This window comes from Suillus plorans, assembly GCF_016647745.1.
Source record: "Suillus plorans strain S12 chromosome Unknown HD556scaffold_47, whole genome shotgun sequence".
NCBI lineage: Eukaryota > Fungi > Basidiomycota > Agaricomycetes > Boletales > Suillaceae > Suillus > Suillus plorans.
The window spans coordinates 97,841-125,679 of record NW_024537431.1 but is presented as its reverse complement, the minus strand read 5'-3'; the positions used below and the strand labels follow the sequence as shown (position 1 = coordinate 125,679).

The 27,839-nt window shown below is 48.0% G+C and overlaps 8 protein-coding genes and 1 non-coding gene across 9 annotated transcripts; 5 read left to right on the top strand and 4 right to left on the bottom strand.

The window, feature by feature from the left end:
• Positions 1–8,465: 8,465 nt before the first annotated feature.
• Positions 8,466–9,287, top strand: HD556DRAFT_1241776 (uncharacterized protein; the record flags this gene model as incomplete). The annotated part of the gene is made up of 3 exons (XM_041298225.1): positions 8,466–8,654; positions 8,762–8,902; positions 8,958–9,287. 3 exons carry the CDS (start codon positions 8,466–8,468, stop codon positions 9,285–9,287), a joined length of 660 nt encoding a protein of 219 aa, XP_041157715.1.
• Positions 9,288–10,534: 1,247 nt separating this feature from the next.
• On the bottom strand, positions 10,535–13,856 carry HD556DRAFT_677566 (pre-mRNA splicing factor component-domain-containing protein). The gene is made up of 8 exons (XM_041311280.1): positions 13,536–13,856; positions 13,473–13,483; positions 13,359–13,414; positions 13,203–13,305; positions 12,870–13,149; positions 12,672–12,819; positions 12,121–12,617; positions 10,535–12,068 (listed from the first exon to the last, which is right to left on the bottom strand). Exons 1-8 carry the CDS (start codon positions 13,558–13,560, stop codon positions 10,675–10,677), a joined length of 2,514 nt encoding a protein of 837 aa, XP_041157714.1. The 5' UTR covers positions 13,561–13,856; the 3' UTR covers positions 10,535–10,674.
• Positions 13,857–14,089: 233 nt separating this feature from the next.
• On the bottom strand, positions 14,090–14,327 carry HD556DRAFT_1241716 (uncharacterized protein; the record flags this gene model as incomplete). The annotated part of the gene is made up of 2 exons (XM_041298221.1): positions 14,090–14,189; positions 14,230–14,327. Coding segments are annotated over 2 exons (198 nt in total), but the record flags the coding sequence as incomplete, so codon positions are not given.
• Positions 14,328–15,479: 1,152 nt separating this feature from the next.
• HD556DRAFT_t85 lies at positions 15,480–15,561 on the top strand. Its single transcript has one exon. It is a non-coding gene; the product is annotated as a tRNA-Pro (tRNA).
• A 320-nt stretch (positions 15,562–15,881) lies between these two features.
• On the bottom strand, positions 15,882–16,945 carry HD556DRAFT_677622 (uncharacterized protein). Its single transcript, XM_041311281.1, has 5 exons — positions 16,777–16,945; positions 16,657–16,730; positions 16,527–16,599; positions 16,217–16,471; positions 15,882–16,163 (listed from the first exon to the last, which is right to left on the bottom strand). The coding sequence occupies exons 2-5, from the start codon at positions 16,681–16,683 to the stop codon at positions 16,051–16,053; spliced, it is 468 nt and encodes a 155-aa protein (XP_041157712.1). The 5' UTR covers positions 16,684–16,730; positions 16,777–16,945; the 3' UTR covers positions 15,882–16,050.
• A 195-nt stretch (positions 16,946–17,140) lies between these two features.
• HD556DRAFT_1433181 (protein arginine N-methyltransferase) lies at positions 17,141–18,666 on the top strand (the record flags this gene model as incomplete). Its single annotated transcript, XM_041305199.1, has 9 exons — positions 17,141–17,244; positions 17,312–17,337; positions 17,389–17,555; positions 17,608–17,671; positions 17,722–17,952; positions 18,003–18,118; positions 18,166–18,244; positions 18,297–18,396; positions 18,450–18,666. The coding sequence occupies 9 exons, from the start codon at positions 17,141–17,143 to the stop codon at positions 18,664–18,666; spliced, it is 1,104 nt and encodes a 367-aa protein (XP_041157711.1).
• Positions 18,667–19,039: 373 nt separating this feature from the next.
• Positions 19,040–20,567, bottom strand: HD556DRAFT_677496 (Alpha/Beta hydrolase protein). The gene is made up of 5 exons (XM_041311279.1): positions 20,114–20,567; positions 19,858–20,065; positions 19,673–19,807; positions 19,516–19,618; positions 19,040–19,448 (listed from the first exon to the last, which is right to left on the bottom strand). The coding sequence occupies exons 1-5, from the start codon at positions 20,437–20,439 to the stop codon at positions 19,219–19,221; spliced, it is 1,002 nt and encodes a 333-aa protein (XP_041157710.1). The 5' UTR covers positions 20,440–20,567; the 3' UTR covers positions 19,040–19,218.
• A 1-nt stretch (position 20,568) lies between these two features.
• On the top strand, positions 20,569–21,356 carry HD556DRAFT_677410 (uncharacterized protein). The gene is made up of 2 exons (XM_041311278.1): positions 20,569–21,205; positions 21,310–21,356. Exon 1 carries the CDS (start codon positions 20,749–20,751, stop codon positions 21,136–21,138), a length of 390 nt encoding a protein of 129 aa, XP_041157709.1. The 5' UTR covers positions 20,569–20,748; the 3' UTR covers positions 21,139–21,205; positions 21,310–21,356.
• Positions 21,357–21,875: 519 nt separating this feature from the next.
• HD556DRAFT_1273630 (uncharacterized protein) lies at positions 21,876–25,557 on the top strand. The gene is made up of 3 exons (XM_041299206.1): positions 21,876–22,610; positions 22,658–22,923; positions 22,972–25,557. Exons 1-3 carry the CDS (start codon positions 22,119–22,121, stop codon positions 25,277–25,279), a joined length of 3,066 nt encoding a protein of 1,021 aa, XP_041157708.1. The 5' UTR covers positions 21,876–22,118; the 3' UTR covers positions 25,280–25,557.
• The last annotated feature ends 2,282 nt before the right edge of the window (positions 25,558–27,839 follow it).

Genomic DNA, 27,839 nt, shown 5'->3' with positions numbered 1-27,839 from the left:
CCCATGGAACCCGGCTTACATCTCTCCCGCTGTCACCATGCTCCATCCTCTGCAGAAGAACGTGACCTTATGGCACGGACACCCTACCGTTCTCTTGTCGGCTCTCTCATGTACTTGGCCATCGGCACATGACCCGACATCGCTTACGCCGTCCAGCAACTTTGCAAGTTCCTAGATAGCTATGGACGTGCCCACTGGGAGGCAGCTAAGCGAGTCGTGCGCTACCTCAAGGGGACTCGTGATGTAGCGCTTGTTCTCGGCGGCGACCATACAGCGCGCCTCCTCGGCTATACCGACAGTGATCTTGCGAGTTGCATTGACACACGCCGATCGGTCAGCGGTTACTGTTGTACACTGGGAAGTGGGGTCATCACCTGGAGCGCCCGTCAACAGAAGACCGTCTCTTTGTCCACCTGCGAAGCAGAATACGTCGCCGCATCAGAAGCAGCATCCGAACTCACATGGCTGCGCTCTCTTCTGGGCGAACTTGAATTTACACAACTATCCGCGACTCCCCTTCTATGCGACAACAATGGCAGTATCGTTCTAACCGAGGATTCATCATTTCATGCGCGCGTGAAACAAATCGACATTAAACATCACTCCATTCGGCAGAAGGTCGAATTGGGCCAGCTAAAACTTCATTACGTCAAATCCAAAGACAATCTGGCGGATATATTCACGAAGGCGCTTCCTCGAAAAGACTTCGAACGTCTGCGCAACTATCTTGGCCTCCGCTGAATCAGTCGAGGAGGAGTGTCCACCATGTTCGCATCGAGGAGGAGTGTTAGCGCACATGACGTGCACGTGAGCGATACGAACACGGACACGGCTTGCGGAGTTGAGAGGTTGGAATACCAACCACGGACGACGTATATATATCTTACCACTCATCATTTCCCCCTTCCCTCAGTCCGTTACATCTGACTGAGGGTAAGTCGCTTATTATCATCACGCCGTACCTAGATTACTCACGTATCACTTATAGAGACTGATACTGTCTAGGTACTTGCTAATCCCAGTCCGTTACATCTGACTGAGGAGACTGATACTGTCTAGGTTCACAATAATCATCACCGCAAAGCTCTCGTCCGTTGGCGCGTGGCCCAACGAAGACAATTGCTCTTTAACGGTACGCATCTTGTCGAAATGTTCGCGAATGTTCCCCTTTTCGGGGCATTTTAGGTCCTGTAGCTTGCGCAGTAGCTCGACAGAGACTACGCGCGAGCATTGCTCAAACAAACTCGAAAGGTGCGTAAAGATGTCTTTAGCCGTATCTAGATTTTTGATTTGAATGAATAGGGAATCGGGGATCGTTCCGGCGATTTGCTGTTTCGTTATGGCCTGGCCCGTGCGCCATTCTTTCAGCTCTGTTTTGTATGTACTAACTTCTTTCACCTCGTCCGGAGTAGCAGGTACCCACGACGCTCCTCTGTTAGGCAGCGTCTGGGGATCTATTGGCTTCGTCTTGGTGCCATCCAAATGGCCGAGCAGCCCTTGAGCGTCTATCGACCATTGTAGACGCTCTTTATACATCATCCAATTCTCGCCATCGGCAGCGAGCTTGGGAATGCGGAGAAAGTCTTCTCCCAATTTTCCGTTCGAGGTGGACATCCTTTTGTGAGTCTTTTCTTCGCGCGCTTAATTTGAAATTTTCACTGATGGTGCGTTGGGTTTTAATTGGTTTAAACGAATTGAATCAACGCTCGCACTCGGCTCTGGCCGAGTCTCAGCTCTACGCACATACTTGTCACTGATTGTGACATGTTGCCGTGACTGAGTCTCCTAAACGCTGGTGACGCAGACTTCGGTCTTTAGTTCTTTCGTCTCGACCGTCATCAGCGTTGAGCACGTTCTGCTTGCGCACATCCTGCGCCACAATTTAAAGCTATTTATTGAATTCTACGTGTAAAACTTCAAATTCGGTCGTACCTCCATGTCTAGTTGCCAAAATGTCTCATCCGGCACCCAAGCATCACTTACAGGACCAGAACAAGCGAGGACTTCGTCTCAAGCCAACACTGGAAGATCGGCTCTTTCGCAACAAGACTTGGTTGAGAAGTGCCTCAACATCGTTGAAGACTACAAACAATCACTCATCTCAAAGCAAGAAGCATATGTCACTATTACGAAGGTTGTCGCAGCCAGTTCCAACGAAGCCTCTGACCAAGCCGAATCTTTTATCGCGGCTCCGTACTTCGACATGGTCGAACAATGGTCCAGAGACATTGATAGGACCAGAACGTTTCGGGAACCTGACGCTGCACGACAATCTGAAGAAAGGGACTTCGTCCCTCCTAGAGAGGATGAGCATGAGAGAGAGCCCAGTATTGAGGAAGGTGAACCTGTCAAAAAACGGTCTAAACTGGACCTCTCCTGTCTCGGACGAGCCGAGCAATCATTTAAGGGAGGTCAACTCTCAGCGAATCTCACTCGCACCAACGAAATCCTTCTCAACTGGTCGCAAGACCCAAAAGAAGTTCGACGAAGACTCATGTACCATCGCTGCTGCCCGGAATTCCACGAAGCTGGATGGGCAGAAATCGTCGCAGGAAAGTGCATCAATCTTGACGCCGTCCATTCCATTATCTCCTCCTCGCGCACTATTGACAAATGCACCGAAACTATTGGAGACATTGAGATCAAGTTCTCCACCGCTACTGAAGCAGTCTCGAAAAAGATCACTACCTCTGCACAATGGTCTGCAGCTTGGAATAGAGCCGCAAGGGCCATTAAATTCGCGTTCCCTCATCGAGAGGATGAGCTCGCCTCCTACGGAGAGTACATCAACGATAAGTTTGACCGCAGCGTCGAACGAGCTCACGAGAGAATTATTAGATTTGACAAAGCCGTTAGGAACCGAGCAGCAAACTCTCGTAGAGTTGAACTCTCCGACTTCGCGGCCTTTGCAGACATTTACGAGTCCCACTTCTTATCAGACGGCAGGCATCATGATGAGGACAAGCAGTCGAAGCCCGGTGCAACGGCACGGGATAAGACCTCCTTCAATCGGCGAGAGCCTTGCCGAAAATGGAACTCGGGAGAATGCTCTCGCAGTGCTCAAACCTGCCGCTATGCGCATGTCTGCTCACACGAGCAGGATGGGAGATTGTGCGCGCGACGTCACACAGAAGCGAGGCATTTCGAAGAGTCCAAGCCCAAACCTACCTGAACGTCCAATTAAGCGCCCGCGACATAGACGGGGCCTTATTTGGTCTCCAATGGATGTTTCATTCAGTCCAACAGCACGTTCAACTGAATATTCGGAACCCGTACCTACACCTCCTTCTCACGAAGTCCTTCATAGTGATGCGGCTCAGACCATCGCTCGAAGGCCAGACCTTTTTCGTATCGTTACACCTATCAATGTTGACCGTTTCGAGGAACTTCTCTTGGACCATCCGAACCAGCCGTTTGTTAGATCGGTTTGTCACGCTTTGCGTGAAGGCTTCTGGCCTTGGGCTGACACCTCTGATGACACGTACCCGTCTATCAATGACAACTCCTCGCATACGTGTTCCAAGACTGACGTACAACTCCAATTCATTGAAAATCAGATGCAGGAAGAAATTCGTTTGGGTCGAGTGTCCGAAAGTTTTGGAACAGAGCTTTATCCAGGAATGTATAGTGTGCCAATGCACACCGTTCCTAAACCCAATTCGGACAAACTTCGCTTGGTTGTGGACCACACTGCGGGCGAGTACTCATTGAACTCTATGATTGATTGGGATGCGATCAAGGGTACCAAGCTTGATGGTCTACACTCACTAGGTGCCTCGCTGCTCAAATTTCGAGAGCAGCATCCGAACGTTGAGCTAATTATGTTCAAATCTGACGTTTCACAAGCTTTCCGTCGGTTACCGATGCACCCTCTATGGCAGGTCAAACAGATCTTGACTGTGCATGGTCAACGACACGTAGATCGTAACAACAACTTCGGTGGTCGAGGATCTCCGAAGATTTGGATATCCTTTATGTCACTTGTCGCGTGGATCGCCATTCACAAAATCTTAATTGATGCGCTTAAAACCTACATGGACGACTCTTTCTCTTTCGAAGTGGCCGGACGTGTTCTCTATTATCCTCCTTATGATTGCTACTTTCCCGCAAAACAGACTCGACTCTTACAACTTTGGGATGACCTTCACCTGCCGCATGAACGACCAAAGCAAGTATTTGGCGCGCCATTGACTATCATTGGATTTGAAGTCGACCCGAATGCTATGCAGGTCACGTTACCCCATCATAAAAAGGCTGAGCTGGTTATAGAGTTACGTCGTTTCGCGCAGAAAAATCACCGTTGGTCCCTGCGCGAATTCCAGCGTCTGGCTGGTTGGTGCGAATGGAGCTTTAACGTGTTTCCTCTGTTGAAGCCGGGTTTGTCGGTGCTTTACGACAAAATCCGAGGAAAGAAGAATGCATTCGCTCAAATTCACGTCAATAACGCGCTACTGCGCGAGTTACGTTGGCTTGCAGACCACGTCGAACGTTTGGATGGCTTACACCTATTCCGGTGTCTAGACTTTGAGCCATCAAGAGATGATGTTGTGGTTATCTACACTGACGCGTCAGCAGCAGGAATGGGTCTCTGGTTCCCGGACGATAACTTCGCGTGCCAGTCACCATCACCTGGAGATGCTCCCCACGACTCTATCTTCTTCTTCGAAGCGTTGGCTGTATGTTCTGCTATTCACGCTGTCACAAACATGGACGAGACCCCGGCAAAGTTACTCATCTACACAGACAATTCGAATACTGTGGCAATGTTCGACTCACTTCGAGCAAGACCCGTCTATAATTCACTGTTACTTTCGGCCGTGGATATCTTAATCAGCTATAGCGTTGACCTGCGGGTTGAGCATATTCCAGGTCAGCAGAACGTCATCGCTGACGCACTCTCACGGTTTCACAATGAGCTCGTGAAAGATCTCGTGCCTTCGGCGCAGATTTTTGACTTTGAACCCCCTCGGGATGCGCTGGGGGTGGCAGAAAAATGATCCGAGGTACCACACAGTCCAAGCAACCCGTGCGGGAAGCTTGGACTCTCGAACGCTTACAGCTAGAGCGTTCACTTGCCCTTGGCTGCGCTATTGAATCCACCACAGCTTCAGCTTACGACTCGCATCTAAATTCCTATCTCAACTTTTGTCGACTTCATCACCGGGAGGTAGAGCCAACTGCGGACACGCTGTCCTTCTTCGTGGTGTGGCTATCACATCATATCGAGCCACGATCCGTGGACTCATATCTTTCGGGAATTGTCAATCGTCTGGAGACACACTTCCCGCACGTTCGTGAAATACAGACATCTTTGCTCGTCACGCGAACTCTGAAGGGTTGCAAACGTCGCTTATCTAAGCCTGTTCAACGCAAACAACCACTCACTTTGGATGATCTCACTCTTGTGGTCAACACATTCGCATCATCTACAGAGTACGACGATACGCTATTCGTGGCAATGCTGGTTACAGGTTTCAAGAGTTTGCAACGTCTCGCAGAGCTCTGCTGGCCTAATGCAAAACGACACCAATCCTATCGTAAAGTGGCGCTACGCCACTCTCTCATGCTGTCTGCAACATCGGCAAGCTACACATTACCTCACCATAAGACGAGCACTTTGGGAGTAGGATGTGAGATCTTGGTGATGGCAGAGCCTGAATCTAGAGTGAATCCTCTAGCTCTCCTACAACGGTATGTACGTGCTCGCGACAGTCGCTTTCCACACCATCCACACCTCTGGCTGACTACGAGTGGCACTATCCCGACGCGCGCATGGTTCATGCGTTACCTTCGGTGTTTCTTTCCCCCAACTATTTCTGGACATTCGATGCGAGCCGGGGGTGCCACTGCCCTAGCTGCGACTGGTGTCGCGCCTGCGCTGATTCAGGCAGCGGGACGCTGGTCTTCGGATGAGTTTCAGAAATACATTCGAAAGCACCCTTATCTGCTTCACTTGCTTATACACGGTTCTCAAAATCCGTAACTCACTGGATTTGACAGCTTAACGCTCGAATTGCTTGGTTGAATTCTCGTTTGCATCAACTTCTTGTAACAGTCTGGGGATTCTAAGTACGTCATCAGCATTATTTATAATAATAATAATAAAAAAAGAAAGAAAAATAGCCCTCTAGCGCTTGGTCGAGAGTCAAACTTGACTTTCTCGACTTTTCAGTCACCAGTCGTTTGGAGGGGGCTCAGTCACCAGTCATTTGGTGACTTGTACATTACTGATTCTTTCTATTTACTATACGTACTTCTCTGTTTTCAAACGAGCTGTCACTTCCCAGTATTAAAATTGATTGCGGGTCCTCCGAGCATTGAGCTGGAGGGCCCCGCTTGCCCTAAACTCTTCGCACGAGTGCCTATCACAGGGCTCATAACCTGTAGCAGATAGCTCAGCGACGTACGAAGTCAACTTGTCATATTGGTATACCTGTAGCAGATAGCTACAGCTGGTGTTAGTTACATAGGTACTAAGTATGAATATAATACTGACCTCAGCGACGTACGAAGTCAACTGAGGTAGCTACGAGGCGCGGGAATAAACGAGAATATATAGGTACGAACGAAATGAACGGTGCCGAGTGTCCATGACGAAGGTTTGATATACGACATGTTGGAGAATATAAGAGGCCCGGGATCGCGTCAGGTCATAACATCATCGCACGAGTCAAAGACATTGCTTCGGTTGATAGCATGCACGTTGGTACTGTAGAAATACTCTAGCTATAGATATTCATGTAAAAAAACAGCTCTGACAGGTAGTCGCTTGTGTTTTGATGGTGCATATTTGAATATTGTTGCCATGTTAGTAGATGCAGATACCCTATAGCCTCACTCAAAGCAGACATTGATTTTCTCCGTCATCCCACGCCAAACTGCTTTGCAGATTCATGACCACCCCTTAAAGTTGAATTCATTCAAAGGTTCCCGGATTGATTTCCCTGTCTACTTGATTTCGTGCAACAGTACTCGCCTCGATACAGGTAAGAACGCATCTTGCTGGCAGCTCAGGTCGTGATGGAAATGCAGTGGAAGTAATAACCAGATCAGCGCCAGGCACCGATGAATCCAGTACATTTGATCAAGGAACCCCCTCCATTGAGTTTGGACTCTTGCTATACCCAGCAACATCCGCACAGACGAGCTTACTGTGACCCGGGTACAAACGCACAGGGTTCGTTGCATATCTTTCCCCAAATGGCCCCAACAAAGTAAATAGAGCACCGTGCTATGGGATCGCTAACGTGCACACACCGGAGACGAAGCGAAGGAAATTTGGGTGTGGGCAGCATATGATGCACCTGTTGTACTGGGTGACCTCGTCCTGTGATAGTTTTTAAGGAAGTGGGGTGCGTCACTACCTAAAGTGCGTGATGCGGGTGGAGCTGCGTTTTCGATATATTAGACAGTGTGATTGGTTCGTTCCAGGTGGGCTCGCTGTTACAAGGTCCCGTTGAAAGTGTGAGGAATAAGAAAGGAAAACATCGATGATGAGAGGCAAGCGACATATGCGACGTGGGCTGCGGACATGTGGTTTACACCGACGCCAAGCGTGACACGGCTGGCTGCAACGAGGGAGGGGCTGCTTGAAAAGATGAAAAAAGCAGCTCAGAGCGCAGGGCTGGAAAAAGTGGAGGTATGGAACTTGAACATACCAAAGGACTTGGATGGTCTGGAATTTGAGGGAGAGGTAAACGAGAACTCGTCCCAATGTTCAGAAGTAACGCACCTCTTTAATTCCAGCAGAGAGATGCACACCTCGCCGCCATGCCATTTATTTGAGTTCTCTGTATGTCCTCGGCCCTCCCCCGAGATTGTCGATATTGCGCTTTAATCTCCCTTCGGAGATTTGGCATCTGTATTCCTCTCTTCAAATCGGAATCCCATTGTAGCTGCTTGACAATTATTCAAGTTGGTGTACTTTGAACCTCCTCATAATTGGTACTTGTAAGTACCAGTGAACTTTGTTTATAATTATTTACCTCCGCCCATGGGATATGATTTCACCTCTAAAGCGTGAGTCCGAGTTGATCAATTGCAAGATGGCAAATATTCCGTGTAAGTATGTGGTCTGTCCCTACACACTTAATCTGGTCTGACTAGTTTCCGCAGTCGGATTGTTGTCAGATTCATGATGCGGCTAAGTTTATCTGCAGTGTACACCCAATACCCGTAAATTCACCTCATATCACGCAACCAAGTCAAGTCCATCAGATTCATTCAACTACGCAGCGAAGGCTGTGTGATGTTTACATTAATCAGTGCCAGTGTTTTACTGGTGCTATATCAATCCGTACTGATCTCCCATGGAGGAGCTACATTTCTCCATTTTCTTCAGCCCTGGTGGAGGCAACTTTCGGCCGTCCCTCGTGTCCGAAACTAATTAACGCTAAGTTCGTAAGCCAGACGAATCTAAATGATCACACTATTCTTATAACCTTGCAAAACTTAGGATAGGCACAATGAATAGCTTCAAACGAGCAAGCGATTTCAATGCGGAGCTGGTCATCGGACCGATCCAAGTCTGTGGAATGTTGAGCGCGGCGTTATTTGGCTGCCTTGGCTGCCAGTCCTACTTGTATTTTGTAAGATTCAGCGACGATCATCTCGCCCTGAAAGCAACTGTAAGTCCATCAACTATCAAACTCATCGTTGATTTGATTGATCGCTCCATACGATTAGGTATCTGCAGTCATGTGCGCCCAATGTTTGACTTAATTCCTCCAGATACCAACACAGATTTTGCAGCCTAATTCAGCTGGGCCACTTTGTTTGTGTAATATCGATGTTGTGGACAATGACTGTCAGCACCTATGGTGACCCATCTCAACTTGCGGTGCTTCCTATAGCGATAAACGTCGCCGTTCCGTTGGGCGGTTTAACAATTGTCATTGTGCAGGTAAGTAATTTCTAGATGTATATATCCATTATTCAGTGTTTACGATTCATATTAGTCATTCTACGCTTTTCGACTTTGGAAGTTGACTAGAAATGTCTTCTTGCCCATTTTTTGTCAAATGCTCTCCGTGATTGCACAAACTTCCACGTGCGTTCTCGCAGCAAAGGCAATTTCCGCGACGAACATCGCGGATTTTCAATTGCTGCTGATTGGGCTCACTTTCACTGCACGTGCAGCCTGTGACTTGATCACCACTGCTGGAATCGCCTGGGGTTTGAAGAAGCGACGAGACCCTGAGAATGAAGAGTATGGCTATCTATCATTTTGCCCGAAGTTGCTGTTTCTTACGTCGACCATAGCACGGTTACGATTATCAACCGGTTGATTAAATGGACAATCGGTGAGACATTAGGAAAGGCCTCCATCGGATGATTTCCCCACCTAACATCACCCATCACCTCTTCACAGAAACTGGTTTAGTCACTAGGTATTTGACTTTTATTATGGCTTACAATTTTTTTGATCGATGATTAGTTTGATGGCCCTTACATTGGCAACATTGGTGAGCGCTTCGTCGTCGATATCTCCTCTCAATAGAACATTCTCTAACCAGTCTCCCAAGCTTCCAACCCTGAAGCAGCCGAACTGTGAGTGGGCTGATACCCCACATTCACCACAGCTGAAACGATGCAGATTCGGGGGTCGGGTTATGGTTGCTGTTTCCTAATGGTAATGATACGAAATAATTCACATTGAATATATTAACTCACATATTGTGCAGTCGTAGGGAGCACCTTGTTAGCCTCGTTAGTTGCCAAACGGACAGATGATAAACCGACCACAAAACTTACCAATGTCATACAGGTTGAATCGTCGGTCGCTCCTTCGGGACAGGGCCTCAACAAGTGATACTCAGAGCTGTTCACGTACTCTGGTGAGCATCATGCATTTAAATAGTTGCGTAAATTAAAATTCCGTGTCAGAGCACGATTATGTTCAACATCGGGACTACGCAATCACAAGCTGACCCACCAGAAAAGCAATTTCAAGGACTGATATTTACAAGTGTGAGCACTCAACCAGTCAGGAACAAATGCAAGTTTATTAACGAGCATGTGTTTAACAGACAAACGGAACTATTTCTACGTGCTGACTTTGGGGTAAATTGCAGACGAGATGATTTGTCCTTGACCTTTTGTAGGTTGTTATTAGACTTGTATGTATGTATCGTCAGTGACGATATCAAATTCAGGATGACAATGTACCAGGCGTCCTGTGAGCTTGCTACGCAATCCCAAGCAGAGTCGTTGGAAAACTTCAAGGGTTGGACCCATAGCAAGTTTCTGAGCCTGCAGTGGTTCATGATAGTATGCGGGCATGGCTCTGAAAGATCCTGAAGGACACTCTTGTGTTTGCCCGGCATTTTGCAGAGCTGATTAAGTGAGATGTGCAGGATGCTCGGGTACAGTGGGCAGCCCCATGCAATCACCATCGTGACCCTCAAGTTAGCTTTGGACCAATCCTAGATGACGGTAAATGACTGTCTTTGGATTTAAATATGTAGAAACAACTTAATGTGTGACGATATCTAACAACCTTTGTGTATCATGTGCATTGACGCAATGACGCGGAGCACAGCACAGCACGAGGGGGCGTGTACAAAAAACTAGTTTGCGTTTAATTCGATGGACTCAGGACGTGCCAGGAATAAGCGAGTACTATAGTGTAAAAGCAGAATGATACATAGTTGCATAAAAACACTTGAGAATGAATCATCCGCTTGTTTCCATCTCAGCGAGAGCTACTTCATTGAGTGCCTCTGCCTCCGCCATGATTTTCTCCTCCAGTACAGCAACCCTGGATTCTGCATCCCGACGCTCGCGGTCAAGCTCTGCGTACCGCTCCTGCAGCAGGCGCTCTCTTCGTGATAGAGTATCCACCTCCTCTTTCAGCGACTCTAATCTCCGTGGTCCAGCTGCAGCCTCGTTGATGCTGAGTCGAGCGAAGCTCTCATAGTCCACTTTTGTTCGCACGAGCTCATTGAAAGCTTCAGTAACACGTTTGGAAAGAGCTTTTGAACGTGCTTGATATCCACCAAGGGTGATGTCAAGCTTCTTCTCGGCCTTAGCAGCTTTGCTGGCCTCTTTTGACATCTCTCCACGATTCTCCTCGAGCAGTGCGGTATAACCGGCTATTCTAGCTTCCGCGGATAGGCTACTGGGTTCTACCCATGTTCTCGAGGCGGCATCGAAAGCAAGCTGCTGACGGATACTTGCCCAACACGCACTCTCATCAATCTCTTCGCTGCTTGATAGCGTTGCCAGTCCATCCTTCACTTGGGCTTCGTTGGCATCAGGGAAGCCAATTGAGGAGGCAAGTTCAAGATGAATCTGAGCCTTAGCAGCAGCGAGGTCATCATCTGGCGGTATCTGATAAGTTGATGGCGTGCCACCAGGAATATTCGTGCCAGGGAGAGGATGCACTATCGAGTCGTGCAGTAGGAGATCCGCAATCTCTGAATTTAGGAGTTTTCTGACCTCCGCCATGTCGTCATCTTCTTCACCAATGTTCAAGTCTCTCATCAGCTGCTCCACGTCGACCCGTGCAGGACGAGGCAGACCACGGGCAACAACCTGTGTTCGTCTTGCTAAGGCTTTTCTCTCCTCCTCTTCACGTATCCGCTCTAAGCGTGCATCCCTTTCGGCAGCATCTTCCTCTGACAGCGGACCAGCGGTACCATCCTCTTCCTCTTCGTCTTCCGGAACCAAAAGCTCGAAGTTGTTCTCGGGCTTTGGAAGACTCATGAATCCGGCCTTTAAAGCACGCTTGGCGGAGTCGGTACGTAACCGCAGGTCGCGTGGTGTCTCGCCAACTGGCATACCCGTAGCGGGATTGATGCTGAGGGTATCACGCATAGGCGTCCGCAGTGGGGTTGCGCCCCACGATGCACCATCTCGCGGCGTTGCAGAAACGTCACCTGGGCCGCCATGCATAGGGGTTGCGAGAGGATTTGGGGTAAAAGCAACTTGATGCCGAGGAGTTGCGCTCTCGAAACCAGTTCCTCCCCCCGGCCCAACATGAAGGGGGGTGTTCTCATCTCCCAACAAAGGTGTTTGGGCCATGGTCATGTTCCGTAAATTGCGTGCTTCCAACATGACATTGTCCTCTATGATATAGCTCAGTCGCTGCGATGGAAGTGAGTACCAAAAAAAACTCACGTTGGGGTGCAGTACGAGGCGTTCGTGCCATCCTTGCGCCCTCCAGGCCCTCATAATCACTCAAGAGCTTCGCAGTTGCCTCGCTTCCGCCACCGACCAATGCCTTGGCATTCTCCCCTGTCTGCCCGATCTTGACAATGTCTTCTAGCTCCGCCTCACCAACCTGCGCGTTCGGCAACACAAGCTTCCGTCGCCGGCCAATGCTCTCCGCCTCTTTCAACTTCTGTATCTGTGCATCACGAGCGGCAATGAATTTTGTTTGGTGGCCATCGTTGTCGCCCTTAGCCTCTGCTGCCCGACGTTGTCGCTTCCTTCGTTCAGCCTCTTCTTCGTCAGGTTTGCGTTTGTTTTCTAGACGGCGGAGTGATTGGCCGACTGGCGCAGAGGTTATGCGTGCCTGTTCTTCCGACGTGTCGTAGAAGCCCGCCGCCGGCTTCTTTTCAAAGGGAATGTCAGCGTTGTAGTCCATACCCTTATTTTTCGTTTTATGTCGCATACTAAAGCATATCACATGAGGAGGGTCATACCGCAAAGTAAATAGATTGACGCACATGATTCCAGCAGCCTTCAGCTCACGCTTTTTCTGTAAGACTGCAAGTCGTCTTGCTTCTTCGAGCTGGCGTTCACGAGCCTTCCGCTTAGCTTTCTTGCCCTGTGTATTTGCGAGACGAGCACGGGCTTCGGATAACATTTCCTTCTCTGTATGCAGAGTCAGTAAAAACCCGCCTCCTGGAAAGAAGAAAACCTGCCATCTTCATCCATGTCAATAGGATCAGGACGTGCAGGCTTGGTTTCAGGGTCGGGGTCAATCTCTCCTGGTCGCAGGCGCCTGATGTCGTCTGCACTCGGTGCTGACTCTCCCCCTGGTCCCGCCAGCCCTAGCTCCTCGTTTTCCTTCGCCTCAGCCTCATCCAACAACTTCTGATATCGTTCAAGACATTGTGTAGCAGTACGACCCACTGCGGGGGCTATTGTCCGCCATTGCGTGGGCATAATTTTTGCGAGGTGCATCAACTTTTCATCCTCGGTCTAAGTAGTACATTGCAGGTTTCAGTACCAAAACAAGAGTGCGCAACACACACCTTTGACCATTCTGTCTTCTTGATAGACGGATCTAGCCACTCATACCACCGCGCTTTACATTGTTTGGGGGTCTTGCGGACCAGCAACGACGATATACGCGCCCTAGTGATGCTCAGTACTAGAGCAGGGCAGCTAATTATGAATGGACAACTCACCATTGATTCTTCCCATACTTCGCTATCGCAGCCTTGAGAACTTCGTCCTCCGTGTTCTGGATGAGTGTGTCAGATTCGGATTCCGGTGATACTCAGACCGAAGTTGCAATATACCTTCCAAACACCTGATTCATTTACCATTAACACGCGTCAAAAAGCCTGGATAAATTCACTTGCCTCCTTTGATGATAATTCGAACCATGGCTGGTGGTGGACAGGATTCAACAAGTACTGCTTGTAGAAGTGTTCACAATGAAGTGTTGCAGTAGCTTAGTAAGCTTCACAACTCGGAGGCGGTTCTGAAATTGTTCTCGAATGTCGACGTTGAGTGCAATCAAACGATAACCACAGCACACTGCTGCACAATGGTCAGGCGATGAGCGGTGAGAAAATTAAGGCCACATCGTGCATACTTCTTTTGACCTCTGAACTGAATAGACACAAATATGGAAAGGATTAAACTACCACTGAGCACGACAGCACCTGCCAAGTTCCAACCTAGTACGTAGCAATTAAACGGACCGGGACTCCAGACTAATGGTCTTTGAGCAACTCCTTTGCTGTAGTCCTTTCCCTGGGATCTACTGCAACATTTTAGCTCAAGTAACAGCTTCTTGCCTTCACCTTCCAGTCTCTCTATAAAATCTGCCAACGTGACATCTTGTATGATGAGGTTTAGGCACACCGTTAGCAGATATGGCAATGTTTTTCATTACAACTTGCCATCAGATTCAAAAAAAAGCTACAAGTAACACCTTGGGTGGATAGTCGACGAATCCAATGAGCTGAACAAGATGCGCAACCCCTCCAGGATCGATTCCATCGCATGGTCTTTATCTTTGATTAGGTTCCGTGTCTGCGACCCAGCGACGTCAGTTCCATACCGCTGATTTCCAACCTCAACATCAAACCCAAATTCCAGATATCCGCGTTGTATGTCCAAGGCGTGCCAAGTGCAACTTCTGGGGCACAGTGCCCGTCGAGCTATAATAGGTGTTGTCCAAGAGGGTATGAAGCATCCCTGAAAATCGCAGTGTCTGAAATCTGTAAACGCTGGTTTTCCAGGCTTGTTTTCAAGGGTTCAAAATCATCTCTGGAAAGACACATGGTACGGTCGACGAGAACCCTCTGGATCGAAGGTTATCTTGGTTCATCGTTGTCGACCGTCCGATATGGATGTCAGCGATGAAGCACAGACAGACCCTCGAGCCCAACCAATATATCGTTGCGTGTGATATCTTCAAGTTGAATAAGGGATACTAACAATCAATGTTGTGTCATCAGACTCGCCGGTGTAGACGACGTGACGCTCAACAATACATGAGCGTCCATCTGAGAAAATCGGACAGATATCGTTTAGCTTAATCAAATGACGTCGAATTTCAAGCAACTAGATGGGTTCCCGCATGGGTTCGTAGATGAGTTTCCGTATGGGTCATTAAGACTCGAACTAATCGACAACGGTTCGCGCAAATACAGCCTAGATCATGTGATGAAATCACTTTTGCGATGGGGTTGACATCTGTAACTGATATGAAGCAGACGCGGTATCATGCGACATGTTTATCGGTGCAGATCTTCAGCGTCGCATAGCGTGTAGATTATCAAAGTCATCTGGGAACAATATATTTGAAAGCCCGTAGCTTGAGGACGAGTGGCACATACCGACAAACTTCCTTGGCAAGCCTCACTGCTTGAATTTCCACCATACCTTCGCTCTGTTAGGTTTCGCGAATCACATCTTCCCAGTTTCACAGGATTAAAGTTACATTCTTCCTCGATTGAAATGTCGGGAGGCAGCATTTGTGCCCCGACGGCCCGGGGTTTGGATGATATATAAGCCTGAACTATCGAGAAGATCAACGCTTGCAAGCGTCCAACGAGTCTCCGTATTGGAGAGGAAGTAGAGCACCCTAGTGAGTCAGTGACAAGTCTGACAAGCCAGGAAGGACTGATGATTCGAATTCGGATGTGAGGTTCGTCGCGTGGATCGTGCGCGGTTGGTGCGCGGCATGTCGACGTTGGTGTCAAACTGCGCACCGTGACACCGCATGGACATGTGACCACATGGCAAAGAGTGATCGGCCTCGTGAAGGGTATGCAAACGCGCACGTATCTCAAGGCCTTGTAGTCTAGAGGTACGATACTTGCTTTGGGCGTTTCACAATTGCAAGTGGCCTGGGTTCGATTCCCAGCAAGGCCCTTCCTTTTTCGGTTATATTGCGAGGGACTTTGGAATATTTTTCAAGCGTGTGGGGATATTGTGGTTTAAATTTCAAGGTCTCGAAGACGGAAGCACTATACAGGCTAGCGTGGTTACATGCTTTAAAGGATGTAGCTAGGAAGGTGAACATCGTGATCAATATTATGTCTAGAAGCTAGTCAAACTTGATACTGTGACAATGACCTTCGAGACTTTTAGGCCCTGCCGTCAGTACGAAAAAGAAGAATTGTAGCACCAACGATAGGCTCCCATCGATATCATCTACTTGTTTAGAAAAGTTGGATTTGGTATCTAATGCATATCTGTCCGTCAAATAGTAATTTAGATACTACAGCTATACATTAAGTTAGGAACACTGTGGAAATCGGGATATAGAGATGAAAACGTCGAATAACAAGGAGAACATGACTGTGCGTTGAAGGCGTCCAAAGAAAACGAAGAAAGAAGACTGGGGGAATGCAATACCGATTAACCACAGATACCGTTGTCTATGACCGCCCCGCAGCGCTTGCACTTGACCCTCCGGTCAAGAAGGCAAAGGCCAATGCCCAACGGGAACCAAACTATTGCAGCCAAAATTCCTAAAGAAAGGCATGAGTTAACTGCTTGCCTGTGAGCATGTGATATTCCCTACCTAGGATGCCAAACTTGGTTTCATTAACATGTGCTCCTTGTTGCAGACATATCATTTCTGGGTGGTCTGGGGGCAGTAGCGAGGCGATGCGCTCGCCAGTCAAGGGATTCTGATAATGGTAGACTATGGGTTGCTGCACCAGAGGCGCAGGACGAGAGTGAACAGCCATCACAGTGTTAGGAGGTATTGAAGGCAGTTGCACTTGTTGGTTCGCATTCTTGTCATTCATCAAAGGTGGCTGTTGCTCTCCAACATCTGAAATCATAGTAAACAATTGATAATCTAGGATAAAACAAATGTGATGACAGACTTGAAGTAGCCTGAGCTGCGACATAGTCGTAGGAAGGTGGGCTATCTGCAGATTCTGCACTATGCTTGATTACCTGAGGGTTCGTTAACACCAGAGACAACGAATTTACATATGTTCGAGAGAGACTCACCATTTTTGACTGAGGATCGATTATCATCGATAAGGTCCGCTACGTGGCTTTTGTACGAGTTCGAAAGCTGCGCACTGCGGCGCATAAGCAGGGGGCACTGCGACGGATCACGTGACTCACGTCAGCCTACATAGAATTTGTTTTTCGTTATTTGTCGCATCCATTATTAGAAAGCGGTGTCCGTTTTAAAATTTCGAATTAGTCGAGACTCGGCAACGTAGTATGTCCAGAGGGAAGGAGGCTGCATCGAGAAACATGTTAAAAGTTCTTTGAAAAGCAAGTGACCTTTATCTTTGGGTCATGACTCATGAATCCGGGCTTTGGTTGTTGTAAGTATCTCAAACTGTATAGTTTTATGAGAATTTGTTCTCACGGGTCAACGTTCAGAATCTGGGATTCTTGCTACCGTGGGAACCGGCAAATTTTTATCTGCTACCTGTATTCCTTTGTGCTTCACAGCTTCACCCAACTGTTTCAATTGAAGATGGAAAGTGCAGGACCATCGACCCACCATATCGCCTCCGATGTTACATCGACCCACCATATCGCCCCCGATGTTACATCGGACTCGATGACCTCCAGAGACTAGTTCGCACATTTGCGCATATCTTCTCAAGGAAATTCTAATACCTAATTTTTGCTTCCCTTTTTCCAGTTATGCGGATTCATACGCGCATTTTGGTTTGTTGATCCGTCTGGTCGAGTTATTGTTAGTTTGACATATTCTGACAGGTATTCACGAGGAAATGCTCAAGGACACTGTCCGGACAGGATCATATCGTTCTGCGATCATGAACAACGGTCACCTTTTCAAGGGTAAAACAGTCCTAGATGTTGGTTGCGGAACTGGTATCTTGAGTATGTTCGCTGCAAAAGCGGGTGCTTCACATGTAGTTGGTGTAAGTACCACATGCCCGCTCGCTCGTATCACTTCCTGCATGCCCTTTAAAGATCGACATGTCGAATATCATCGATCAAGCTCAAAAGATCATAGAAGCCAACGGCTTTAAAGACAGTACGTCTGACTGCATGCTGCTGATACCATCTTTAGTAATAATACACTAGCAATTACCCTCGTCAAGGGAAAACTCGAGGAAGCCGAGCTTCCTATCGATAAGTTCGATATCATCATTTCAGAGTGGATGGGTTATTTCCTTCTCTACGAATCTATGTTGGACACGGTCTTGCTTGCAAGAGACAAATACCTCAAGCCGGAAGGACTGATATTCCCGGACACCGCAAAATTACTTTTTGCTGCCATTGAAGATCAGGACTACAAAGAGGAGAAGATCAACTGTGCGTATGTTTGTGGTATTCGCGCGCCTGGCTGAGAACATCATTTGTAGTTTGGGATAATGTGTATGGCTTCGACTACTCGTGTATCAAAGACATCGCGCTCCGCGAACCTTTGGTGGATACCGTTGAACTGAAAGCGGTCGTAACCGATCCCTATGTCATCAAAGTTTGTTGCCATCAATTTATTGATGATACTTGTCTGACTCCATTCAGGAAATCAACCTCTTGACAGCAACAAAAGAGGACCTGACTTTCACAGCACCCTTTAACCTTGTTGCTACACGTGATGACTGTGAGTGTGATCGTGTTAGGTATAATTGCACTATTTATACGCGCTACTTTAGATATCCATGCATTCCTTGCTTGGTTCGACATCGTCTTCGATTGCACACATAAGAAAGTCAAGTTTTCAACTGGTCCTCATGCGCAATACACGCACTGGAAGTACGTTTGCAATCCAACTCTCTGTTCTTCAGGTGTTCATCTCTTGAAAACAGGCAAACAGTGTTCTATACCCCCGAGACAATCACTATCAAAAGAGGGCAGGAAATTACTGGCAGTCTCGCTTGCGCGCCGAACGCTCGGAATAACCGCGATCTTGACATTTCCATTACGTATGCAGTCGGGGACGAGGAGGAGGAGACAATAGTCGATTACAAAATGTGCGTGATTTTGTATTCTTGCCGCATCCCTTTTCTCCTCCAGTCCGATTGATGGTGATAATGACCGTACGCTGACTGATGATAGGTCTTGATTCATCGACAATGGCTTTCCACGCTTCATCGCGTTATCATATACGTCCCCCATATACCGACATTTACCTGCAACCCGACATCTGGATTGGACACCAACAGGTATTAGCTCGGATACATCGGCCTTGCAGCCCATCTCAGTTCTTGTGTTACACATCTACATCAAACTTACTGTTGTTTGTTGTCTCATTAGATTACACCATCTCACTTATCAGTTGACCATGTGCAAGCTACGCCGGTCGCCAAAACAATCAGCTGCCTTGATTTTGCAAATTCCGCGATAGCGTCAATAAGTATCGATTCGTTCCTCGACAAACGTGCGCATCTGGATGAATTCGAACGTGTGGCCAGTTCAATTCTGGCGACGTTGTCTTCGTCCCAGCTGCGCTCATGCACGAACTAAAAATCACACTAGTAATTCACAACGTTTTGAGAGGAAATTGGGCTCGGGTAGATTGTGAGTTGGTGATGTACAACTGATGTTCGTGAGTATTCGTGACCAACCCGCCTACGCTCAACAATTTTGTTGTAACGTATCGCGAATCCAACCCTCCAGCTCTCTGTTGAAAGTTTCCGGTTCCTCCAATTGAACCCAGTGTCCGCCTTGAAACTCTACCATATTGAGACCTCCCGTCGCGTATTTCTTCATTTGTGGCACGGCGTAATCATACACGCATACGTGGTCTTTCCTTGCGACCGCGAAGAACGCGGGTTTCTTGATAAACTGATTTTCTTCTGGTATTTCTGTTACCGCAGCAAGCCGAGATTAGATGATGCAATATCGAGTGATGAGTTGGACATCGTGTCTCACCTTCCATGATGCGGGAATTAACACCACCGAGCGTGGATTGGTACCAGTTCAGGGCACTCGTTAACCCACCTCCCCTTAGTGACTCCAACAAGCGTGAGTGGTGCTATATTTTACAGACAGTCAATTCTAACAAGCCTGACAGAGTAATGAGAAACACCTCGTCTGTGAGATAACTGGCTCTCTTTGTCGTCTTTCCATTTTCGATGAAAGCTTGTATCTCCCCGGGTTGATTCATCAGAGTCAGCCAATTATCTGGGTCATCCGGATAAAACACGGAAATCAAAGATTCCAGCTTTGAGTCTTATTAATAACCAAAGATCAGAACATTGGTCAAACACTCACGTTCTTCTCGATGATTTGAGGAGCACTTTCTTGTTCGAAAAACTTCCAATACCCCAGAAGTGGCCGGCCAAATGTCTTAATATTCATCTCCAAAATAACATCAATGGGAGGGAAGGGGGCGTATATTTGGTGTGTGACCGCAACCCACGCGAAACCCAAAAACCGGTCAGAGTGTTTCATTGACAAGACGGAGATTATGCAAGCGCCCCTGATGACAGTTCTGAATTTGGCTGGTGCGCGTTTAGTTATGTCTTACCAGTCATGTCCAACGGCTATGGCTTTTTGGACTTTCTCGGCATCAAGAATGTCGAGCAAGTCTTGTGCGATTGCGGTGTGCAGAAAGAAGGACATATCAGTGGGTTTGGACGTGCCGCCGTACCCGAGCATGTCAGGTGCTACTACTCCGAATCCCCTCTCGGAGAAGTAGTTGATCTGATGATACCAATCGTATGAGATTGAGGGAAATCCATGGACAAAGAGTAGAGTGGGTTTGTCATCTACAGCTGGCAAGGATAGATAGTGATAAGTCAATCCTCTGGAGGTGACGATGTCTTTGTACTTTGAGACAAGGCTCTCGTTCATGGCGTTGTGAAAACAACGATTGGGCTGTAATTTGTTGATTTGTCTTCGTAACTAGGTTGTTGAATTTTGTTCCAAAACGAAAAGTCAGCTGCGCAGCCCGCTCGGGGCGCTCAGGATCGATCAATCATGCATCATGACTCATGCAAGCCGGTAAATATTATGCATCAAGCAGCCTGACTCGTGTGAAAGCGAACGAAGACTGTATATGTTGGACATCATCTCGTCATAATTAGTTGATTGATAAAATGAACTCGTCTCTGCTCTGCCACGTGAAGTAGTAGGTACAAAAGCAAGGCCGCGAAGGGGAAGATGGTCAGTGGAGTAGGCAGTCATCTAGCTGGCGTGTTCTGCGCTTGTCAGTGGCTATTATTGAAGTGTATCTTCTCTCTGGGATATATTTCTGCCTGTTCGTCAACGACGCTCAAGAGTGCGTTTCTCCTTTCGGTTGTGAGTCGGGTATGTGCAGATCTGCACAGGTTTACGGTAGTAGTGTCTGTTGTGTATAAGCATGGCAGCGTGGGACTTACTAACAGAGGGCTTGTGCCATTTATGAATCAAAGGATGTGCAGGCCGGCTTTTGTCAGGTCGAACTACGTTGGCGAAAATGTGACATTTGGGTCAGTACTGAGGACAGTCGAAGAGAAAGGAATGGTGCAACAACGTTCCCATCGCGAGCGTCGGGGAGGGTGGTATGAATGACATCGAGTACCTGACTATGAGTGGCATACGTATCTGCCGATGTCTAGTAGGGAGGAAAAGGTAGTAGGTGCGTGCGCGAGAAATGATGAGTTACAATATCGAGAGGGGAGAGTGCGAATGCCAACAGGAGAGAAAAATTACGCGCGACGCACCCAAGGCCTCAGACCTTAGGGGTGGATGATCCATTGAATATTTAGACTTGTGTAGCAAACCGAAAGAGAATTAGTAGAGCTGACAGGAATCTTTCCGAACAAGAAAGATACTAAGCATTGAATGCAATCATCATGGAAGACAAATAAGGAGCTAAATTTCATACGTTTGAGTGCACGGAATGGCAAGCGTGAAGCTTCAACGTATCATGTTACGGAGCTGGACAAAGGTGATGCCCGCGAAGATGGGGAAAACCCTTTGTACACTTGTTATTGACAGTCAGAGTCGACTTGATGGGTTCAAGTCGAATACAAATACTATTAGTAAGGTTGCAGGCTGAGGAACTCAGCTACTTTTCGTCGAACTTCAAGGTAGTGATGACTTCAGGCCTTCAAGTATTATGTAGCCGCTAGTGGATTCTCTGCGGTCAGCCCTGTGACGATGGGTCTTCGGTGAGACAACTGATGATGATCCGTGGAGAAGACAAGCTGTGGTTGCCAGCTGTACGGCAGCATAATTCACTTGCGGATTTGCCGCCGACGAGAACACTCCGAACTCCGACCATCAACAAGGTTACCTAATTGTGAACTTCTTATTGTGCTTCGTCCTCTTTCGCAGTCCTTTTCAAGAACAATGAGGACTCAGGACACACCGTGCCGGGACAATGATGATTTGGCTCTAAAAAGAAAAAGAATGGGTTACACCAGCGCTTCTCCCAGGGCCCTCTTTCTTGCTAGTTATTTTATCTTTCTCTCTTTACTACTGACGACCGCCACCAGTTGGCAATCAGAGTTTTATTCGACGTCGCAGGTCGACCATCATCATCCCAGATGTCCTTCTCTTTTCGCACTCAAGGAGGAATAACGCCTCCGCCAGGTTATAACGTTCATTCTACAATACAGACTTCGAGCACGACTCTCAAACCTTACCTTCAACTCCCTCACATCCTTTCCCTAGCCTGGCTAGCATATCCAATTCTTTCGCTCATTTTCGTGATATTCAGGCTCCAGCTATCATCCCAATCTGCCCAAACTGCGGTAGCCAATGCAAAGGGTGACTTCTTGATCGCATGTCAAGCAGCAGAACAAGCTGCTACAGCTGCGGCCAGTGCTCCGCGGTATATGGCAATTGCCTCAAATCAGTTAATCGCAGATACTATCAATGGCACCATGAATGACGCGCGCGCAGCTCTGATTCTATCATTGACTGTCATGGAAGCGATCATTAATTTCCTTATTGACATTTACCGCTCCACGTTTTTGTGTTTCCTCGAGCTGATTGTTGGAGGTGGGCTTGCACTTCTCATTGCTGCTGTTCAAGAGGTATGAAAAGTTTGTCTTTCGATGAATTTTTGCTGACACTGGCTTAGATCACTTCTTTCTTGCAAAGCACCATAACCACCATTGTGTCAGGTCTGCAGAATGATGCCACTTCGCTCAACTCTGCCATTACAAGCGTCGTCAACGAGCTCAACAAGGTCAATCCTTTCAGTAAAATCACCGCGCCACAATTCAACGTCTCGAGCCTGGACTCTCTGTCCAGTATCACTATCCCAACGGATTTTGAGAATGCGTTGATTCAGCTTAACAATTCACTCCCAACTGTGTCGTCGATCAAGAACTCTATTGAATCTCTGTATGTCTTACAACGAAATGAGTATATACGTCTACTAACCCGCATTAGCGTCGATACACCTTTTGAGGCCGTGAAGTCTGATATCAACAGCACATTCCAAGGCCTTGTCTTCGATGTATCGACGCTTCCTGTCCCTGCTCAGAACACGGTTTCCTTTTGCAACAATTTGGACACTTCCTCAATTGACGATCTCGGAAATGACCTCCTCACGATTACGAAGATTGGCACCATTATATTGATCATTGTTCTCTTCGCCCTGCTAGCAGGACACTTTGCCCTCGAGTGGTATAAGTGGTACTGCTTGCAGTCTCACCTCCGTCGCACTCGTGAGGCATGGGTTTCTGACCCCACCACGGTGTACACCAGCTCCGCTAGTGCCCCTTCTGTCACACTCACCAACCACAATCTTCTCATGCTCCAGACGGATGCGCAACATCCCTTACTTACTCGCATAGCCAACACCCTCTCAGCTAAACTGCGTATGTCCCCTTCACAGCACACTCACCTACGATGGTTTCTGCACTACATTTTCCATGCGCCTGCACTTGCCTGCTTCTTGATCGGTTTCTTCGGTCTACTTTCCGTTCAGGTACAGCTTCTTGCTGTCGGTCCCTTGGAAGCAAAGTACACTGCACAAGCGGCTGCGAGTGTGCAGGATCTCTCCAGCACGATCTTCGCGCAGGTGAACAGTTCAATGTATAACCAGTCCTCATCATACGCTGGTAGCATCAATGCACGTGTTGAGACTGTTCAGTCCTCTGTCAACGACGGTCTGTTCGGCTGGGTCAATGGCACCACAACAACACTCAATACGACGCTGAACGACTTCTACACGGATGTTCAGAATATCGTCGCGAGTGTGTTCAATGGGACCATCTTGGAGAACACTGCGCAGGACTTCGTCCGGTGCATTATCGGCTCGAAAGTCGATGCACTCGAAGAGGCACTCACGTTCCTGAACGAGAACTTGAATATCGATCTTCCGACTGTCAACGAGACCGTCTTGGTGCTTTCGTCGTCCAATGTTAATGAGATCACTCAGCCAATTGCAACCGCCGCGCTTGGTGGCGGTCAAAGTGACTCAAGCGGCCTGATCGGAAGGCTTGTGGCGACATACGTGGACTCTCTCAAGCAGGAACGAATTATGTTTGCCCTGTTCCTCATTCTCTGGGGCGTTGTCGTAGTCATGGGTCTCGCTATCGTTTTCTGGCATTCCTACGCGAGAAATTGGGTTGAAGCGTACAAGAAGCGTAAATGGCGCAAGGAGCAACGCAACGATGATATTGTAGCAGCCTTTCCTAACGCACCGTCCATCGTTCACATCAGCAAGGATTCGGAAAAGGGCGAAAAGACGCCTGATATGGGTTTTCGTTCGTTTACGCCTCTTCCTGAGCCGCGTTCAGCATTCAGCCTTAATCCGTTCAGCCGGTCTGCCAATCATCCGCTGAAATCGCTTGAACCGAGGTTTGAGAAAAGCTGGGATAGTTTTTTCCACGAGGGGGGTGAGCCGAAAGTTGAGCGGCAGCAGCAGCCGTCAACACACTCTCGCGCTATCAGTAGGCTGATGCGTTTGATGGCTCTTGGAAAGAGGAAGCAGGATGTTGACGGTGGGGACAGAGAGGACTTTCCACAGGTAGAAAATGAACAAACCAGGTCGCACTGGTTCAAACCCGTGACAAACCTCTTTACTAAGAAGGCTGCTCCCGCTGAGGAATTTGTCGTCGATAGGCCGATAGCCCAGTCTTCTAGACCTCAATTGACAATTTCGATCGCGCATGCTTCCTCGCTCAAGCCAGATGACCTGCCACACATTGAGCGGTCTCCAGCTCGAGAAGAGCCTTCCTCTGCTTGGTCTGTCTCGCCGACTCCACCCTCTCGGCCATGGACGAAGAGCGTAGTTCCTGCCAAGAACCCGGCACTTCCTTCTATATCCTTCTCGCCACTGCTCCATCCAGAGCAGCGCAGGAAAGCCAGCGTGCCCACTGACGTTGGCCCATTCGACGAATATGGCTTCACTCTTCCGCAGACCAAGGAACCAAGCCCGCTTGCGATGCCGCTCCATCACGCCTTCGAACGGGCGCCCCCACAGCATGCAACTGTCCCATTGACGCTCTATCCGTCACAAGTGCAGGCTGCGCTCCTCGCTGCCAAAAACAAGCCCGCAATGGCTCCTCCCCAGCCGGGGCTTACGCCGTCCTCCCTACCCCCCGTAACACGGCTTCTCACGACTACTCACGCGCGGAAGTCTAGCAATACCATAAACCCGTTTGCAACTCCGTTTGACGACGACGCCCACGCAGTATCTCCGACGCAGACGAAAAGGATAACGAACCCCCATGCTGGCTTTGCATTGTAACTCTGACACAGCGCTTATCATTTGGACTCGATCGGAGATAATGCTTTGCTCTGTTTTTTGTACGCTACGCACCACGGATGCTGTTAATAACTATCACTGCATTAATGCCATGCTCTCCCTCTTTTCATACATCCTTAACTGTAGCATGACACGTACTTCCGGATATCGAGGAGCACACTTCATTTCACATATGTAGCTCTATTCTACTGACTCTGCATTATTAGCCGCTGGGACTCGGACTACACTAAGTCAAATGACATCCGATGATATTAAGAACCTGCAGTAGTGTGAATTACCACCGCGAGAGTGCGGCCCTCGCGCGTAGAGGTTTTGATATGATTGATATCACGTTCGAAGAAACTAGCTTGCCATATGAGTTGGCATATAGCAGTCGTGTTGCAGCAGTGTTACAGCATATTCAGGATAAAATACATTGTCACCAGTCAGATCTCAGATCTGAGTCATCTGACTGGGTGCACTGCGATGAGGTGGCGCATTAAGTGAGATCCGGAAGAGGCCTCTCCAAAAGCCGAACACAGCTTTCCGGAATCCGGACCAGTTAATGGCCGAAGGGTCTGATTGCTTCTGCATGTTATGAGCAAATGTATGCAGCGAGGCATACTAGTAAATGGAAGTATCGAGGTGGGAGAAAGGTCGGGGAAAGGGGAGTGCAAAATTCTTGATACTTGAACGTGAACGAGCATCTGCAAAAACGTGGTCGAGTCTTAGTAGTGTAAAGAATACTAGTGATGGGGTATCATAAGGTATCAACAAGAAAAAACGATTCGTGACATGGTCGTGAAAGAAGAATGCGTGGTAACTGGTAAACCGCAGGGCGTCTACATACATCTACAATGGCCGGAGGAAACAGAAAGATGAAAGGAAACAATTCTAAAGTACAACCCTTGTCACTCGATGAGGACATTTCTAATTCAAGAGACTCAGTCAAAGGCAAGTCAAATATATCCGCTTGCTCGACAAGCACGTCGTCCTAGTAGACGCAGCCAGCGTCCAAATGTCATGGGCTGTTCAGGAGACTGTCCGAGGTCGGGCTGCAGAAAGTTATTAATGAATGACTGAGAAAACAATGATGTGAATTCGCAAGCTCACATAGCTGACTAACGCATCTGCAGGACTGTGGTGGGCACGATAATGATCGTCCGCGAACATGGAAGACCCATGCTCTGAGGCGTCGTGACTGGAACAATCAGAATGACCAGAATTGAAGGAGTTCAGGCGTGGTAGCCATGACGGTTCTGTAATGTCACTGTAATGTCTGACAGGCCTGTCAGGCGGCTATTGCACATAGGTCATCGACGGGTATCAAGTGTGGCTATGGTACTCACGAGTTGTGTCGCAGCAGTCAGAGCCAGAATATCAGGATCTTCGCAGTTGGCCCAACTGAACTGTTGTCTCTGGAAATGTGGCATCTTGTGTATGGGTAAGGGTTAGCAGGGCTAGGACTGAGGTATACAAGATGCAGAGCAAGGTGGAAACCGCGGGCTGAAGGTCAATTATCCTGAGAGCCTCGAGCTTTCCTCGCGGCAGACCACGAGATAGGGGACAGCCGACATTCAAGAGCTGTGCCGATCGTTAGAGATTCATAGAAGATGGCCTCAACGTTCATTTGGGAAATGCGGGTATACTCTGCAGCAGTGCTTTAGAAAAACACACAGCATTGAGTAATATAAAGCTTCACAACCTGAGATTGTCGATATAAACGAACGTGGCACACAACCTAATATCTGATACTCAGCATCAGTGCATAGCGCGCTCGATTAATACTAGCTCGTCAACGATACGCTGAACTCTGGAATCGACTTTACTTAAGATGTCGATTTCTCCAACTAAATAGTAATAATGATAATGAGTAACGTCCACAGCGATCAGATAAAATAGAGCAATGTCTACCCACATGTGTCTGAAAATCTCTTCCTTCCATACTGATCAGATAATGGCTCTGCTCCTTCTGCTCACAGCAAGACGCCATGTCGCGAGCTCTCACCCGGGTCAACAGCAGGGTAGACAAGTATTTGACCCCGCATTTCCGTGGTGTGAGTGAGGTTTTCATGGTTGCGACACCCAATCTTATGAAGGGGGGTTGTTTGTTTCGGTGGAACGCATTAAGTGGGAATGAAAAAAACCGGGATTGACAGCTGAGACTGCTATAAGTGTTGACACAGGTAGTCGGGAGCTGAGTTCGCGCACAAACATCATTTTTTGAAACAATGACAAATTTCGACGCAGACTGAGGTGCCGAGGTTGCAATGAAATGAGGTAACATGAGAACGTTCAATAGCGCTGTTGATAAGTAATTCACTTGAAACCTATGCAAAAAAAATTAAATCGCTACAGAATAGACTAAAAAAGATCACTGTACGTTATTTCCCAGCCATTCAGTCTTTGAGTATCACATAGTCTGCATCATAGCATTAGAAACTAAGGCGTTTTATCTGAAAGCCCTCTTCAAACTGGTTCACGAATTGCTGTTGGACATCTTTGCCTGTGTCAGGGCGTGACGTAGACCATCTTGGCAGCCTGCACCACGCGCACCTGCTAT

Coding starts and splice junctions, on each gene's coding strand:
- HD556DRAFT_1273630 (XM_041299206.1), top strand. CDS start 22,119: ATGTCCTTCTCTTTTCGCACTCAAGGAGGAATAACGCCTCCGCCAGGT. Junction 22,611..22,657: donor TCATTGCTGCTGTTCAAGAG/GTATGAAAAGTT, acceptor ACACTGGCTTAG/ATCACTTCTTTCTTGCAAAG. Junction 22,924..22,971: donor AAGAACTCTATTGAATCTCT/GTATGTCTTACA, acceptor AACCCGCATTAG/CGTCGATACACCTTTTGAGG.
- HD556DRAFT_677496 (XM_041311279.1), bottom strand. CDS start 20,439: ATGAACGAGAGCCTTGTCTCAAAGTACAAAGACATCGTCACCTCCAGA. Junction 19,808..19,857: donor CTCAAATCATCGAGAAGAAC/GTGAGTGTTTGA, acceptor TAAGACTCAAAG/CTGGAATCTTTGATTTCCGT. Junction 19,449..19,515: donor TAATTCCCGCATCATGGAAG/GTGAGACACGAT, acceptor CTGCGGTAACAG/AAATACCAGAAGAAAATCAG.
- HD556DRAFT_677566 (XM_041311280.1), bottom strand. CDS start 13,560: ATGGTTCGAATTATCATCAAAGGAG. Junction 13,306..13,358: donor AAGTATGGGAAGAATCAATG/GTGAGTTGTCCA, acceptor GAGCATCACTAG/GGCGCGTATATCGTCGTTGC. Junction 12,069..12,120: donor GCCTCGTACTGCACCCCAAC/GTGAGTTTTTTT, acceptor GCTATATCATAG/AGGACAATGTCATGTTGGAA.
- HD556DRAFT_677622 (XM_041311281.1), bottom strand. CDS start 16,683: ATGATAATCGATCCTCAGTCAAAAATG. Junction 16,472..16,526: donor CGCAGCTCAGGCTACTTCAA/GTCTGTCATCAC, acceptor CTATGATTTCAG/ATGTTGGAGAGCAACAGCCA. Junction 16,164..16,216: donor AACCAAGTTTGGCATCCTAG/GTAGGGAATATC, acceptor GCCTTTCTTTAG/GAATTTTGGCTGCAATAGTT.
- HD556DRAFT_677410 (XM_041311278.1), top strand. CDS start 20,749: ATGGTCAGTGGAGTAGGCAGTCATCTAGCTGGCGTGTTCTGCGCTTGT.